General features: G+C 47.3%; 2 protein-coding genes across 2 annotated transcripts; both read left to right on the top strand.

Moving 5' to 3' along the window:
- Window positions 1–79: 79 nt before the first annotated feature.
- F4822DRAFT_28258 (uncharacterized protein) lies at window positions 80–3,714 on the top strand. The gene is made up of 6 exons (XM_051454902.1): window positions 80–500; window positions 572–2,180; window positions 2,237–2,284; window positions 2,379–2,491; window positions 2,548–2,816; window positions 2,867–3,714. The coding sequence occupies exons 1-6, from the start codon at window positions 303–305 to the stop codon at window positions 3,123–3,125; spliced, it is 2,496 nt and encodes an 831-aa protein (XP_051319641.1). The 5' UTR covers window positions 80–302; the 3' UTR covers window positions 3,126–3,714.
- A 418-nt stretch (window positions 3,715–4,132) lies between these two features.
- On the top strand, window positions 4,133–13,426 carry F4822DRAFT_28248 (mitochondrial protein from FMP27-domain-containing protein). Its single transcript, XM_051454900.1, has 2 exons — window positions 4,133–4,283; window positions 4,394–13,426. Exon 2 carries the CDS (start codon window positions 4,434–4,436, stop codon window positions 13,299–13,301), a length of 8,868 nt encoding a protein of 2,955 aa, XP_051319640.1. The 5' UTR covers window positions 4,133–4,283; window positions 4,394–4,433; the 3' UTR covers window positions 13,302–13,426.
- Window positions 13,427–13,808: the final 382 nt, after the last annotated feature.

Here is a 13,808-nt window from a genome sequence, read left to right as displayed (position 1 = left end):
TAGGATCTTCTTAGGTACATACATATGGAGGGGTCTAAAGTTCCACAGCCCCCACCCTCGTTAATTCCCATTGGTTCCTGTTTTGATTTACAAGGGGGCCACTATCCCAACGTGTCACTGCAGCTATCGCTCCGAGGTTCAGGCAGATACAAACATGGCATGGTTTACTGCCAGAGCTGATAAGTTGCGACGCAATCATTAACAACAACCATAACAAAAACAATAACAAAAACAAAGAAAACTTATGGTGAACTTATTATTCTATGGAGTCAAAACTTCGCAGCTTCACACGGTGAATAATCATGATTCCCAGGAAGCGTGCAAAACGAAATCCTTCATCTAAGGAGAGTAGTAATGCTAGCATGCCTGCAACTTTGCCATTAGAGATTAGCAGCAGTGTTGCGTCACAATCCTCTACAGCACCAGATCCGTCTATGTCACCAGCGAAGCGTAATAGCCCGGATTCATCCACATCTACAAAACCCAATGGCGCAAAACAGGTCCGCAACCTATTGAATGTTCCTTTTTAATTTAATTAACTATTGCTGATCAAAGTTCATATATGTCGCAGGTACGCAAATCCCGAAGCTGGTACGGTTCCTGGCCACGAGCGCCTAAATCTGCTGCCTCGACTCAAGTCTCACATCAGACCGTCGTGGGCGGAACCCTTCGACCTGGTGCCGCTCCTGACTTTAGCCGCTTCGACTCCAAAAAGGACAGTGTTTCTATCGAGTCCGACGCTCAATCCACTAGAACATTGTCTAAGATCGCAGAATCAGGCGTACAACCCGGACAGGATGATGGCGGACCTATAACGCCGCAGGAAGCGAATAAACCCGATAACTCTGACGAACCTGTCGTGCCAAAGGACCAAGAGAATTCCAATACGACTGCAAATGATAACGAGAATCAACCTCCTACGCAAACAATACCACAACCACCACCCGCAGCCTCATCCAGCTGGTTAGGATGGTTCGGAAGGTCATCAGCACCGGAGGGTGCTGTACCTAAGGGCGAAAGCATGGAAATTGATTCCCCTCAGGAGCCTGAAAGTACACAGCCGGATACTTCTACACAGAAACCACTCGAACCCGAGCACGAGACACCTGTAGAACCCGTTAAGCCTACGAAACCGACAAGTTCTTGGTTTGGATATTGGTATTCATCCTCGACTCCCGTGATATCGGATAACACCGCACAAGTGACGACCGATGTCCCGCCAACACAAGAACCTACACCAAAAGATGACCAAGATGTTGTCATGGATGATGCCCCACCTTCGAAGCCGACGGAAGGGAACCAGCCACCTGCCAGTTCTACGTGGGCTTTCTGGTCTAGGGACACGGGTAAAAAGGGTGATGCGAAAGCGAGCACTTCGTCGGAACCTGGCGAGCTAGCTGTTATTGGCGATGGTTCGGAGGCAAATCCTAGACGTTCGACCAGTGTTGAGGTTAATGGAAACGCTACACCTGTAAAGGAGCCTTCAGTCAAGGCACCGAAAGAAGTACCAGCCAAAGCGACTTCGTCCAAGAGGAGTAAAAGAGTACGGCCTCAGTCTATGGATATTGATGAATCCCTACCTAGGCCGGACACCCCGCAATCAGACGTATCTACGAAGACTGTAACAGCGAAGCCGAGCACACCGAGTCTGAATAAGTCCCCTGTACCGAATTTACTTTTGCCCTCGTTTCGTAATACATACCGCATGAAGGAAAATCCATCAATAGTCAAGCAGATAACGCAGTTACTTCTACGAACACAACAACCCCCTGCAAACCATGTATTCCTTGTTAAAGAACCGCCTAAGATTAAGAAGGCTGTTGCTATTGGCATACATGGGCTCTTCCCGGCAGCTTATCTACGATCGGTAATTGGTCAGCCCACGGGAACGTCAATTCGCTTCGCGAACCACTGTGCTGAGGCCATACGGAGATGGGCAGAAAGTCATGGCTGTGGCGACTGCGAGATTGAAAAAGTTGCTCTTGAGGGTGAGGGAAAAATCGCAGATAGAGTTGACAATCTTTGGAAACTCCTTCTGAATTGGATCGAGCATATCCGCAGCGCAGATCTTATCGTTCTAGCATGCCACTCCCAAGGAGTCCCTGTCGGGTTGATGCTTCTTGAAAAACTGATAGATCTAGGGATCATCACTCGCTCTAAAATCGGCGTCTGCGCTATGGGTGAGTAAACCGTCTTGACATGGCTTAATATGCTTATTACTGACATTGTTAATTAGCTGGGGTTTCACTTGGGCCATTCCCTGACTATAAATCTGGCATGGGCAGTAAGTATTCTCTGGAGCAACCTGCGAATTCCATACTATTTCTCCACGAAAAGGGATTCGCCTCAAGAAACTTTTGCTAACTTGAGATGTTTAGTGTTGATGGGTTCTGCTGCTGAATTATGGTCATTTGCGGACCCAGAAAGCGTAATCTCAAAGAGATATCAACATGCCCTTGAAGTTGTTGTCAACTATGGCGCTCGCATAACAGTAAGCGAAAAGAGATTTCCCTTACGGCAGCCATGAAAAAATACTGAGCTTTGTAGTATATTGGTAGTATCGACGATCAATTGGTCCCTATGGAATCAGCAATCTATGCACCAGCATCGCATCCTTACATCTACCGAGCTGTTTTTATAGACGGCCGTGTTCATGCCCCGGATTTCATCGCTCACCTCGTCGGATTCGCATTGAAACTGCGTAACTTGGGTATATCTGACCATGGGCTTATTCGCGAGCTTTCTATGCCACTTGCGGGTAGTCTATATTCTGGGGAGGGCCATTCGAGGCTCTACGACGATGATCAAGTTTACGAGTGAGTATTCTATGCATTTGGGTTTCCAGTCAACTGCTAATGTAATAAAGCTTGGCAATATCGCATACTCTCGAGACAACTAATGTTTCTGGAGTGCCCTGCCGAATTCAGAAGCAGGAGAGACTAGCAAATCCCAATCCTTTCCTTTTGCCATGGATAATGCGCGGCTTATTAGAAGAGGAATTCGTACGAACAGAATTATACTCGGAGACAACCGAGTTATTAAAACAATTCGATAACTGGACCCCAACGACCAAGGCGCTAAAAGATGTGAAATACAGACTAGAGGCGGTTCGATCGAAACTTTAAAAACCTAACGTTAACGATGCCCGCGGTTATCTCCATGGACCCTTGGCGATTCTTATTTTCCGAAGATTTGGAGTTGATTATAGGAAGCATATGAGGAGTTGTACGGTTTGGCTTCTGGCAATACACCGCACGAAAGAGATTTTATTGTTTTATAAACAACTACGAGGGAATGGGAAGAATGTATCGTGTAAGAATGGTTTGCATACGACTCATGAGTCCGCCGGAGTTAAGAGGAATCAACTTGAAATGAGTTATCATCCCGGGTTAGGGAGGTGGAACTACCTACGAGACTTCAGGGCTTACCTGCATATTAAGATGGACGGCTCCACCAGAAACGGAGGATACTTTTGTATGGGGCGGGAGTAACCGAAGTTTGCTCATTTTGCATCATAAGCCCGGGCGGCCGAGATTACCTAGTAATTTTGTATTTGAACTTGCTTATGAATAATTAAATATGAGAAGGGGGATTCAGATATCCTTAGACACTTGTTGAAGAGTTGAGTCCCTTTCATACATCAAGTACCTACGTGTAGGTACACACTGAGTAAGTTACAATAGGGTAAGGGGGTACGTACCTGAGTAATTACCGAAAGTCTACCAGAGTTCTTACCTCCGGACATATACCGGGCATTCTAAAATGATGTAACCGTGCGGTTAGATAGCAGCTCCTGGGGCAGTTGGCGACTTCTTCAATTATTAGCCTTATTAATACAGGGGGTAGGTCCATTGTATTGCACAATTAAGTGACATTTTTTAGTGCTCTTAGTGCACCTAGGTAGGATTTCCACCAATGCGGCTGCATTTGTGACGTGCATGTCCTGAACCTTTCCTCCCTATCAGAATCTTTTTTAGCGATGTTCTTACCTTTATAATAGCATCTCCCATTTGTTCACGATTTTCGATCCCTCCCACCAACGGCTGACACGACTGAGATCGTTCTAGACAATTAGGGCCTCCGCTTAGTTGGCTAATAGTTACTTATAGATCCACATACCGCACGCGCCTCATTACTTATAAGTATAAAAAGTCCGAGTGCGAACTAGGGGGAGAAATAAAGCTGTCCTCAAAAAAACCACTGGATTACACTTGTTGCGATGGACGAATGCTCATTTCCACGACTCAGATGATGCAGGGAGCTCGAGCACTCAAGGCGAAAATGTAAGGATAGAGGAAACGTTTACCTACCTACCTTTTACCTACAATCTACCTCTGCATCTTCTACGAACTTAATTGTACCGCTAGAATACTAACCTTTTGATGTCTATAAGCCAGCGACGCGGGACGCGCCTTGCTTGAGGTGTCTTCGTCATGGCGCTCTTTAGCCCGACATTCATAATCGGCCTCTTTATCGTTATTTACCTCTGCTCCTTTGTCGTCTTCGCTGTACTCCGTATAGTTAGTGGTGTATCTATACAGCGGATCGGGTACTTCTCGCTCCGACGATTGGCTTATACCCCGAAAGATGGCATCAAAATCGAGATCCGTGGCCTCGGCCTCAATTTACACCGACCGACATTTTCCCAGCCGACTTGGCTCAGCATCGTCGTAAACGAATTCGTCGTCACTCTCGATCTAAAGGAGTTGGAGGGGCAAAAACAGCTGGGTGCTGATTCCAGTGAGAGCGAGGGCGAAGATGGGAACAAACAAGGACTACAACCTGACAAGGCGAGGCCTCGCCCCAAGAACCCGCACTCTAAGCGGTCCACTTACGAGGCTGCTCGGAGCGCTACATGGGAACAGCTTACAAAAATCAAGGAGAGGATAAAGAAGTTACACCGTAATGTTCGTTGGCTTCGTCTGGTCGATGTCGTAGCTACCGACTCGGCGGTCAATATCGTGGATGTTGGAAAAATACAACTTGGTAGCTTCACGATCGCCCTAGATACTCGAAATCGCATGGTCGACCGCGCACGTTTCTTCTTCCAGACCAGATCCAATCTCCACCGCCAACAACACTCAGCAGAATGGATTATTACACTACGCAGCGTTTTGTTCACGGCTAAAGGGTGCGAGGCCATCGAGGTTTTGGATAGTGCTACGCTGAATATTCACGGATTTCTCTATGAAAATTTGGATGGACTCCGAGATGCAGCAATTGCTCTGAAATTGGGCAGAGTACATATTCCTTACGACGACGTCCGAAGCTGTGTTGAGCGTTACCAGAAATCCAAGCGACAATCACCCACCACGTATACGCAGGTCGAGTCAATCGAGGTGTCGGTCGATAAGGTCATACAAGAAATGGAGAGTCCTGGTAGTACTGATCAGGAGTTGATGCAAACGGTATCCGATTCCAAAGAGTTTGTAAGCTCTATTCTTCGAGGAATCAAGGAGGTCCAATTTGCAGTGAGCTTCGTCAGTTTTTCTAAGAAGGTGAATGCTGTTAAATCAGCTGGTTCGTCGTTAGTCTTGAATGCTTCTATGAAAGAAGTTGGTATCGACCTACATCGCTTGGATCCTAAGTCCGCAGCGCATCGCATGTACTTCCCCTCGAAAGATATCGCACACGAAGCTCTCGCCGCAGCGCTCTCTATATCCGTTGGGTTGGACGATGGTAGTGGTAAGCCAGAAAGGGTTGTCTACATTCCCATGGCCACCACAACGGTGAAGACTACTTTACCCTCGAAAACCGTAGAACTGTCTGATGCCGGAAGCGCTGAGGAACGAAATGCCAACATCCTCTTCGCAAATTCCGTCGTCACCTCACCTTCAGTCGATTTGGATCCAAAGCATCTCCCGGTACTTCTTGCTCTCCTCCAGCCCCGACCAAAGGCGCCGAAAGCACGTGTACAGCAAAGACATATGCTCATTTCTCGTCTTCTACCTAAAGCTAATATCAAATTCTCTATGCACGAACCAGTTATCAGGATAGCTCTACCTCCAGTAGAGAAAACCAATGATCCGGACGATTTTGATCTGATTATTTCTTCCATCTCATCAATTTCGCTTGACCTTGAGTCTTTCCATTCTGCGGTCGAAGAACTGCATTACTCATTAGTCTCGTCAGTACGACTTCAAACACATCGTCTTTATTATCAGACAACTCAAGGTAGTCGGTTCGACCTGATGGACACGGAATCGTTTGACTTGAAGATATCACTTTCGGCAACTCCGGATGTCCACGTTATTGCCAATGGCCATCTTCAGACCTTCGCGATTCGGATGACCCGCCCAGAGATTACAAAGGGGTTGCGTCAAATAATCCGCCAGCTCAAGTTGGACGTTGAACCTGATAAACGATCAGGATCAAAGGCGCAAAGATCGCAGAACGCTGTTCGCGCTTTGCCACAGTGGCTCCTTCATTTTCAAGTACAGGTTGAGGACTTTAGTGTCGAAGTTACTGGGGTTGACGATGATTTCCCTAAGAATACTCGTGGTGTCGTGCTGCAGATGGAATCGTGGTCCGCCGAATATCGAGCTCATAGGTTAGATACGCTGCGGAATCGGCCGACTTCGAGAAGGCGAGCGGCTAGTCGATCATTCCTACCTGATGCAGATCTGTTAAGCTCAATTGCCGTGCCACCATCCCCACGGAAAAGACAACAGAATGATGGCGATGGACGAAGACTTACTATCCATACTCGCGGTCTAGAGGCTTTCATAGTAGAAGCACCCGAGAAGTGGGAGCTTGAGCCTTTTGTTCAGATACCTAAATACGAGGTTTCTCTGTCGACGCATACCGACGCCCAGGGCCCGATATTACATGTTCACTCCCATATGAGGACCCTTCTCGTTCACTATTCGCTTTATCGGCATTATTCGGTAGGAATCGCTGTCATGGTCTTACGGAAAGCATTTGTGAGGGGACCGGGATCTCATCGTCCTGCACCGCCGACTAGTCCAAAGACAGGATATCTCAGCCCTCCATTAGTATCGCCAGACTCTCCCGTCGCCGATCAAATGGAGAATGCGTCTCGAAATTCCAAGGAGCTGGTCTCATTTGATATCAAAGCCGCCCTAGTTCAGATTAAGGCTGAAATGCCTGCTGATCCCCCGTTGATGATACAAATCTACGACATAGAAGCTGGCCGACACAGATGGTCGCCTCCATTTTTCTTCGCAAAATTGGTGCGCTTATATGCGGGTGCGCCTCGGATGCGGGGGGTTTGGGCGCGTGTAGCCAGCATCAAGACGTTCCGCCTAGATTATCGGCAGTCACGCAGGAAGATGTCAACCGGAGTGTTTCAAAACGATAAAATGTTCGATATCGTGACAGATGCAATGCGGATAGCAGTACCTCATGAGCTTATCATCAACAAAATATCGGACAATATCATAAATGTCTTCAAAGCCAGCCAGCAGCTTCATCATCGTTTCAAGACAGGTACGAACGAGTACATCTTGGATAAGGCACCGGAAGGCCCGAAGAACGTCCCAAAGATTTCTCTAAGGACGCGCACACTTTTATTTGAACTCGAGGACGGTGCTTTCGAATGGAAATTGGGTATGATCTACAGGGCCGGGCGGGTTGAACAATTACAACGGCTCGCTCGCGAGGAAGCTTACCGAGTTAAAGTGAAGAAAATTCACGAGGAACAACTGGAGTCGAATAGAGTTCGCAATCGGTCCGTGATGACTAGAGGAAGAACAACTACTTCGCATACCTCATGGGGACGCAGCAAAAGCGAAGATGGCCTCTCAAAATTCGGTCGGAACGAGCGTTCCTCTAGCGAACTCCCTAGGAATAGGAACCCACGATATGATCCGGAAGCAATTCGCGGTATGAGTGGTAGGGCACACATTTCAATCCAGGACGCTAAAATCAGGCTTCATGAGCACAACGCGCACAGTTGGAAGAAGCGTATCGATCGGCATTATTTAATGGCGAGGAATGGGATGAAAGAACTGCGTGGTTTGTTTTGGGGTTCGGATCACCTTCCCGACGATGTCCAGGATAATGAAAAAATACTCGAAGTGCCGCAGCGACCAGCGTTAATGGGTACAGTCATAACAGACTTACATGTGATGATTGACAAACCATCATTCCCAATCCATGAGCTGCCAGATTTCCTACATAAAGTCGGAAAGGGAATGCCGAAAGACATGAAGTATTCTCTCCTCGTACCTATGAATGTCCAAATTAGTATGGGCGAGGCCAGAGTCAGCCTTCGCGATTATCCTCTACCCTTACTCCATGTCCCCGCTATTAAGTCCGGCCAGTCATCGAAATTACCAGCTTTGTTCCTCAAGACGGATTTTGTTATTGCAGAAGAATTCCGTGGCAACGACTCAACTCGCAAAATTCCAGTCAGAATCACGCCTCCAAACCAGGTGCCAGGTTCGCCAAATGGAAGTTTCGCTATCGATGTTCGCCGCACGATTGGCCCAGTAAAGTCATATTCAGACATGCATGTTGACATTAATACTGCATACCCTACCAGAATTACATGGGGCCCTTCGTATCAGCCGGCTATTCAAGATATGATGATGGTTATAGAGTCATTCACGAAACCACAGTTAGATCCTTCGGAACGTGTAGGATTTTGGGACAAGATTAGACTCAACTTCCATTCTCGGGTTCGAGTCGCGTGGAAAGGAGGCGGTGACGTCCATCTTGCTCTCAAAGGTACTAGAGATCCCTACAACGTTACTAGTAACGGAGCTGGATTCCTTATGTGTTGGCGCAACGATGTTCGATGGAATGTTCATTCCGAAGACGATCCCAAGAGGTTTATGACTGTTGATAGTGGCGAATATGTACTTGCGGTACCAGATTATAGTCACCAAGTCATAGAAGCATCACGTCGTCTTGGAGAAGAGGATAGCGTGGCAAGCGAGGATAGCTTCAAATCCGGTGCATCATTCAAAAAAGTCGTCATGAAACTATCTGGAAATGTTCAATGGATGGCGGGACTCGTCTTCGAACGCGCTATTGAAAATGGAGATAGAAACTTCACTTTCAAGCCGCATTACGAGGTCGTCCTAAAATCCCCACAACACGCCAAACCACCAAATGACGCTCTCCCATACGATGCTTTCCGCGGCTTCAGAAGTCAACACATACATCTCTCTATCGCAGTCAGGGCGCCGGTCGACCGCGATTGGACGTCATCGGAAGTTCAGTCTTCAAAGAGTTACAACACTGTACATTTGACTCCTCGATTCTTTACCCACTTTTTCGCTTGGTGGTCTCTGTTTAGCGGCCCAATGTCGCTTCCTATTCGCCAAGGCTCTCTCTGGCCCGGGAGAGAGAAAAATAGTAAGAAATTTGGAAGGCATCTTGGAACAATCAAATACAATCTGCTCTTAGCCCCCCTATTCCTCAGTCACATTTACAAACACAAAGATGTCGAAGATTATTCCGAAAGCTCAGTATCTGCTACTGGTATTAAAGTTAGATTTGACAGCTTTATGCTTGATATTCATCAGCGTCGAGAAGAGTTCAATACCCGAGATCGAGGTCACAAGACCAACGGCAGAACAACTGGCATGAAAATTCATGCGGCCCAGCTCGATCTCGTTTCCGCAGACGTTCGTGCCGTTTCTGCTAGTATCAGAGGCACAACTACTGAGGCAATAAAAAAGAACTCGGTTTCGACTCTGATAACGCAGCAGGAAGATGACGCCGCTAATCTCTCTCACTTCACTATTCCTGATAACGATTTCAGTTGGATTGATATGGATGATTTTGTTGAGCTCGATTGGATTTTGCCATCGGAACCAAATCCCGACACGAAGATCCTACCCTTAGCGTACGCCCCTCGTGTAACCTACTTCAGGCAGACCGATATTGGTGGCACTATAGATGGGGATCCGGATCGTACGAGTCCTTTCGGCCAAGAGCCTACACATCTCTGCATAATGAGCCAGGATGACGACCCCAGAAGGGTACAATACCAACTAATCCAGTCTCGTATCGAGCAACTGGACAAGCAGATAGCCACCAATACACGCAATGTTGGTGATGCTGAACTCCGCATGATTCGCAGCGACGGCCAAGATCCTGAGATCAAAGCCGAGTTCGATCAACTTAGTAGACACGCCATTGTCCTTAAAGAAAAGCTCGCGTTCATGGAGAACATGCTACAACAAGTAGCCTTCAAGACATCGACCAATGGACAAAATAGCTCAGAAGACTCTGAAGCGACGAGCCATGAATCAAGAGAGCGGATTGACACAGGCGATGGCGATGTCAAAGTACCGTCGGGCACAGAATTTGCAAGCGACTTTAAGAATCGGTTTGTTGTCCACAACATGCAGCTCAAGTGGAACAACCTTCTACGAAACATCATTCTCCGATATAGTCACCAAGTAAGCCAAAGGCGTGGTTTTGTCTACTATCTATCACGACCTGCTGTCAAATTCATACTGGATATTGTTGAAGAACAGACCAGAGCAAAGCAAAACAACAAATCCGCCAATACGCCTAACAATGAGACCCACCACTCTTCGGCAGCCAATAGCAATAGGCAATCTAGCGATACTAATCCAGACATCGAATACCGTATCAAACAAATCCTGAGAGACGGCAGAAAATATGTCGACGCCGATGGATATTCCGTATCTGAAGGACACGCCAATACGAATATGGAAGACATCACAAGCGGTATCGCGGAAGAATTCGCTCCTCAAAACTCCTACCATGTCCGCTTAATCGCGCCACAAATCCAGCTTCAAAGTGATAAGAATAAGAAACACGCTGTTCTGATTACTGGAAAGGGCATGGAACTCAAGGTCGTCGAAGTCATGGAGAAGGCTAGACTGTCTGATACGGTCAGTGGATTGGTCCAACGACGTTTCTTCCTTCGAATGGACAGTGCCCAGTTTTTCGTGACCCATCAAAAGTGGTTCACTGGTCAACTACTGTCTATGTATTCAGGGAATACATATGGAACGCCTGCAGGTTCATCGTGGCCGCCTTGGGTCCCCATGGAGGTTATGTATGACTTTCAGTCAGATCCTTTCGGCTTTAAACGGGTTGTCCAGAAGACGTCCGCGATGCTGAGATACGACAAGTTCAATACTCTGCGACTGAAGTATAACGACGAGGTTAACACAGAAGCCAACCCTTTGGCGTCAGAGAGTACCGAGAGCAGAATGGATAACCTCTGGGTAGAATTTCCTCAAGCTAGGGCTCTTTGCAACTCGTCGCAATACTATGCGATATACGTCATTGTACTTGACCTTCTCATGTACAGTGAACCGCTAGAGAAGACGAGAAGCGAACGACTAGAGAAAATCATATTGGCGTCTGACTTCAGCAACCTCAAGGGAACTCCAGAGATGGTGACCAGATTGCAAGAACGTATCCGACAACTCGAAGATATCAAGGCGCACTTTCAAATCCATTCCAAATACCTAGACAGGAAAGGATGGGAAGATAGACTACTCCTGGAACGTGACCTCGCAGCCTGCGAAGATGAGCTCTTCTTTATGATGAAAGCTATCACCACGTCACAGCGAAAGTACGACAACGCAGCACAGAGTAACGCTTTGCTAAGATGGACCATTTCTGCAAGAGAGATTGTTTGGCATCTTATCCGAGACAACAATGAACCTCTTGTCGAGCTACAATTGAGAGATGTCGAATACGATCGTACCGACAATTCGGATGGTTCCCATATCAATTTGATGCAAGTAGGCAAGATACTAGGCTTGAATCTCATGCCGGATGCGATCTACCCGGAAATGGTCGCACCTTACTTTGAGGACGAAAAAGTGGCCCAGGCCGGCTTAGATGGCAAGCAAATGATACGCGTTTACTGGCACATGCTGGAAGCTATTGCAGGAATACCTGTTATGGATCACTTCGAGGTGAATCTGTTCCCCATGAGGATTCAACTGGAACGCGAAGTGGGTAAGAAACTCTTCGAATACATCTTCCCTGGGATGGATGGGGGAGATAAGGCCGGCACACAGTCCGATTCCCCATTCATACTTAGGTCTACCGTTCCTGGCGAAGCTGAGGATGAGGATGTACAAGATGACTCAGTTTCCACCTCTAGTAGACTTGGTACTGCAGCATCCGACAAGGAACCTCAGTTTTCAACGCGACCAGGATCTTTGGAGCTACGTTTGAGGCCGACTTTGACCTTAGACTCGCGACAACCCGATGACAATTACCAGAAGCCTAAAGCTATTAGTGTCCATTCAGGTGACGGTAGTAGTGTTTTCCGGCTTTTTGGACCTAAGACGGCAAACAAGAAGCGGTCATACGAATCACTGCAATCTGCTAGCGCTTCTCAGCAGAAAATGGGAATCGGACGGTCTTCAACAGTTGCTTCTACTGGTAGCGACAACAAGAAGAGCGGTCGCTTCGGTCTTTCTCGGAAATCCGGTAACTCCGAGGATAAGCCTTCGGACGATCTGACAAAGATGATGGCACGGGCCTCCAATTACATGACTTTCGCATACATAAAAATGCCATCGGTCGTTCTCTGTCTTAGTTACAAGGGTAGAGGCGATCGAAATATCGAAGATGTTCACGATTTTGTTTTCCGGTTGCCGACGATTGAATACCGCAACAAGACCTGGTCCAATCTCGACTTAGCCCTAGCTCTCAAATCTCGTGTGATCAAGGCCTTGATCTCTCACACAGGAGCCATTATCGGTAATAAGCTAAGCAAGCACAGACCCAACACAGCTCAGCAGAGCAAGTTACGCGAATTAGCTACCAGCAGCGTCCTATTAGCAACGCCGAGCGTGTCCAATAGTGGTGGCGACAATAGTGATGATTCGTCCAGCATATATGGAACAAGCCCCGTTGATTATTCCCGATCTCCGCCGAGGAGTATTAGAAGCTCTCACTCGCACATCCCGGTACCGCAGCGATCCAATAGCCGTAGCTCGAGCGTTGCCTCGTCTCGTTCGTATAGGGGCTCAGTGCGCGAGGGTTCCGACAACCATCGAGGTACACCACCCTTACCATCGTTCGTTAAAATGACGCCGCCGACACCGATAGATCGTACGCCTGCGGCGCTAGGAGTTGATATGGCGCCTCGGCCGAAAACCAGCGCTAGTATGGCTTCTTTCAGTGCGAACTCTCTGAGTCCATTCCGGACAACGACCAATATCAGTAGCGCGTATACCGACGAGAGAGAAAGGCGAAAATCAACTGGCCCAGGCTTCCTCAAGGGCAAGTTCAACGCCCTAACGAGTCGGCTGCGAGATCGAGAGAGTAACGACAGTAAATACCTGCGCGATGATGACCCTGAGGACGAAGAAGACAATAGATGACCATATGGTGAAATGAATTTTGGTTTGGCGAGTCGATCGAAACAGTCAACCATACGAATAAATTATAATTGATAATGCCTTTCTGAGTCGGAATGGCTCACATACTTTTGTGTATTATACTTGATGGTTCGTCGAAGAGCCAGGATTGTACGAAAAGCCCTTTTGTATTAGGCAACCCATGTCAGTTGGTCGCGGTCGTTAAAGTTCCCCAATTTTGTTACGAGTACTACTACTACCATTTTTCTTTTTTTATTGTTGTTTTGGAGTTTGGATGGGGACGAAGTAGAAAATAGAGAGAAGTCCGTTGACCTCTCTAATAAGCGCAATAGCTTGTATTGGAGGTATATAAAATTCTACACCCTCGCTTGCACAAACCGGGTGGAGGAGGGTAGCGAAGGAATAGAAGGAACTTGGAATGTATCTATGCATAGGGAGCGGAAGTAAATACATAGTAGTATACAGCATAGTGAATGGGTTTTTGATAATGGAATGAGAAGAATAATTCAA

This window comes from Hypoxylon trugodes (assembly GCF_022578975.1).
Source record: "Hypoxylon trugodes strain CBS 135444 unplaced genomic scaffold F4822scaffold_1, whole genome shotgun sequence".
NCBI lineage: Eukaryota > Fungi > Ascomycota > Sordariomycetes > Xylariales > Hypoxylaceae > Hypoxylon > Hypoxylon trugodes.
The sequence above is the reverse complement of the archived record's forward strand: the minus strand, read 5'-3'. Positions and strand labels throughout refer to the sequence as shown.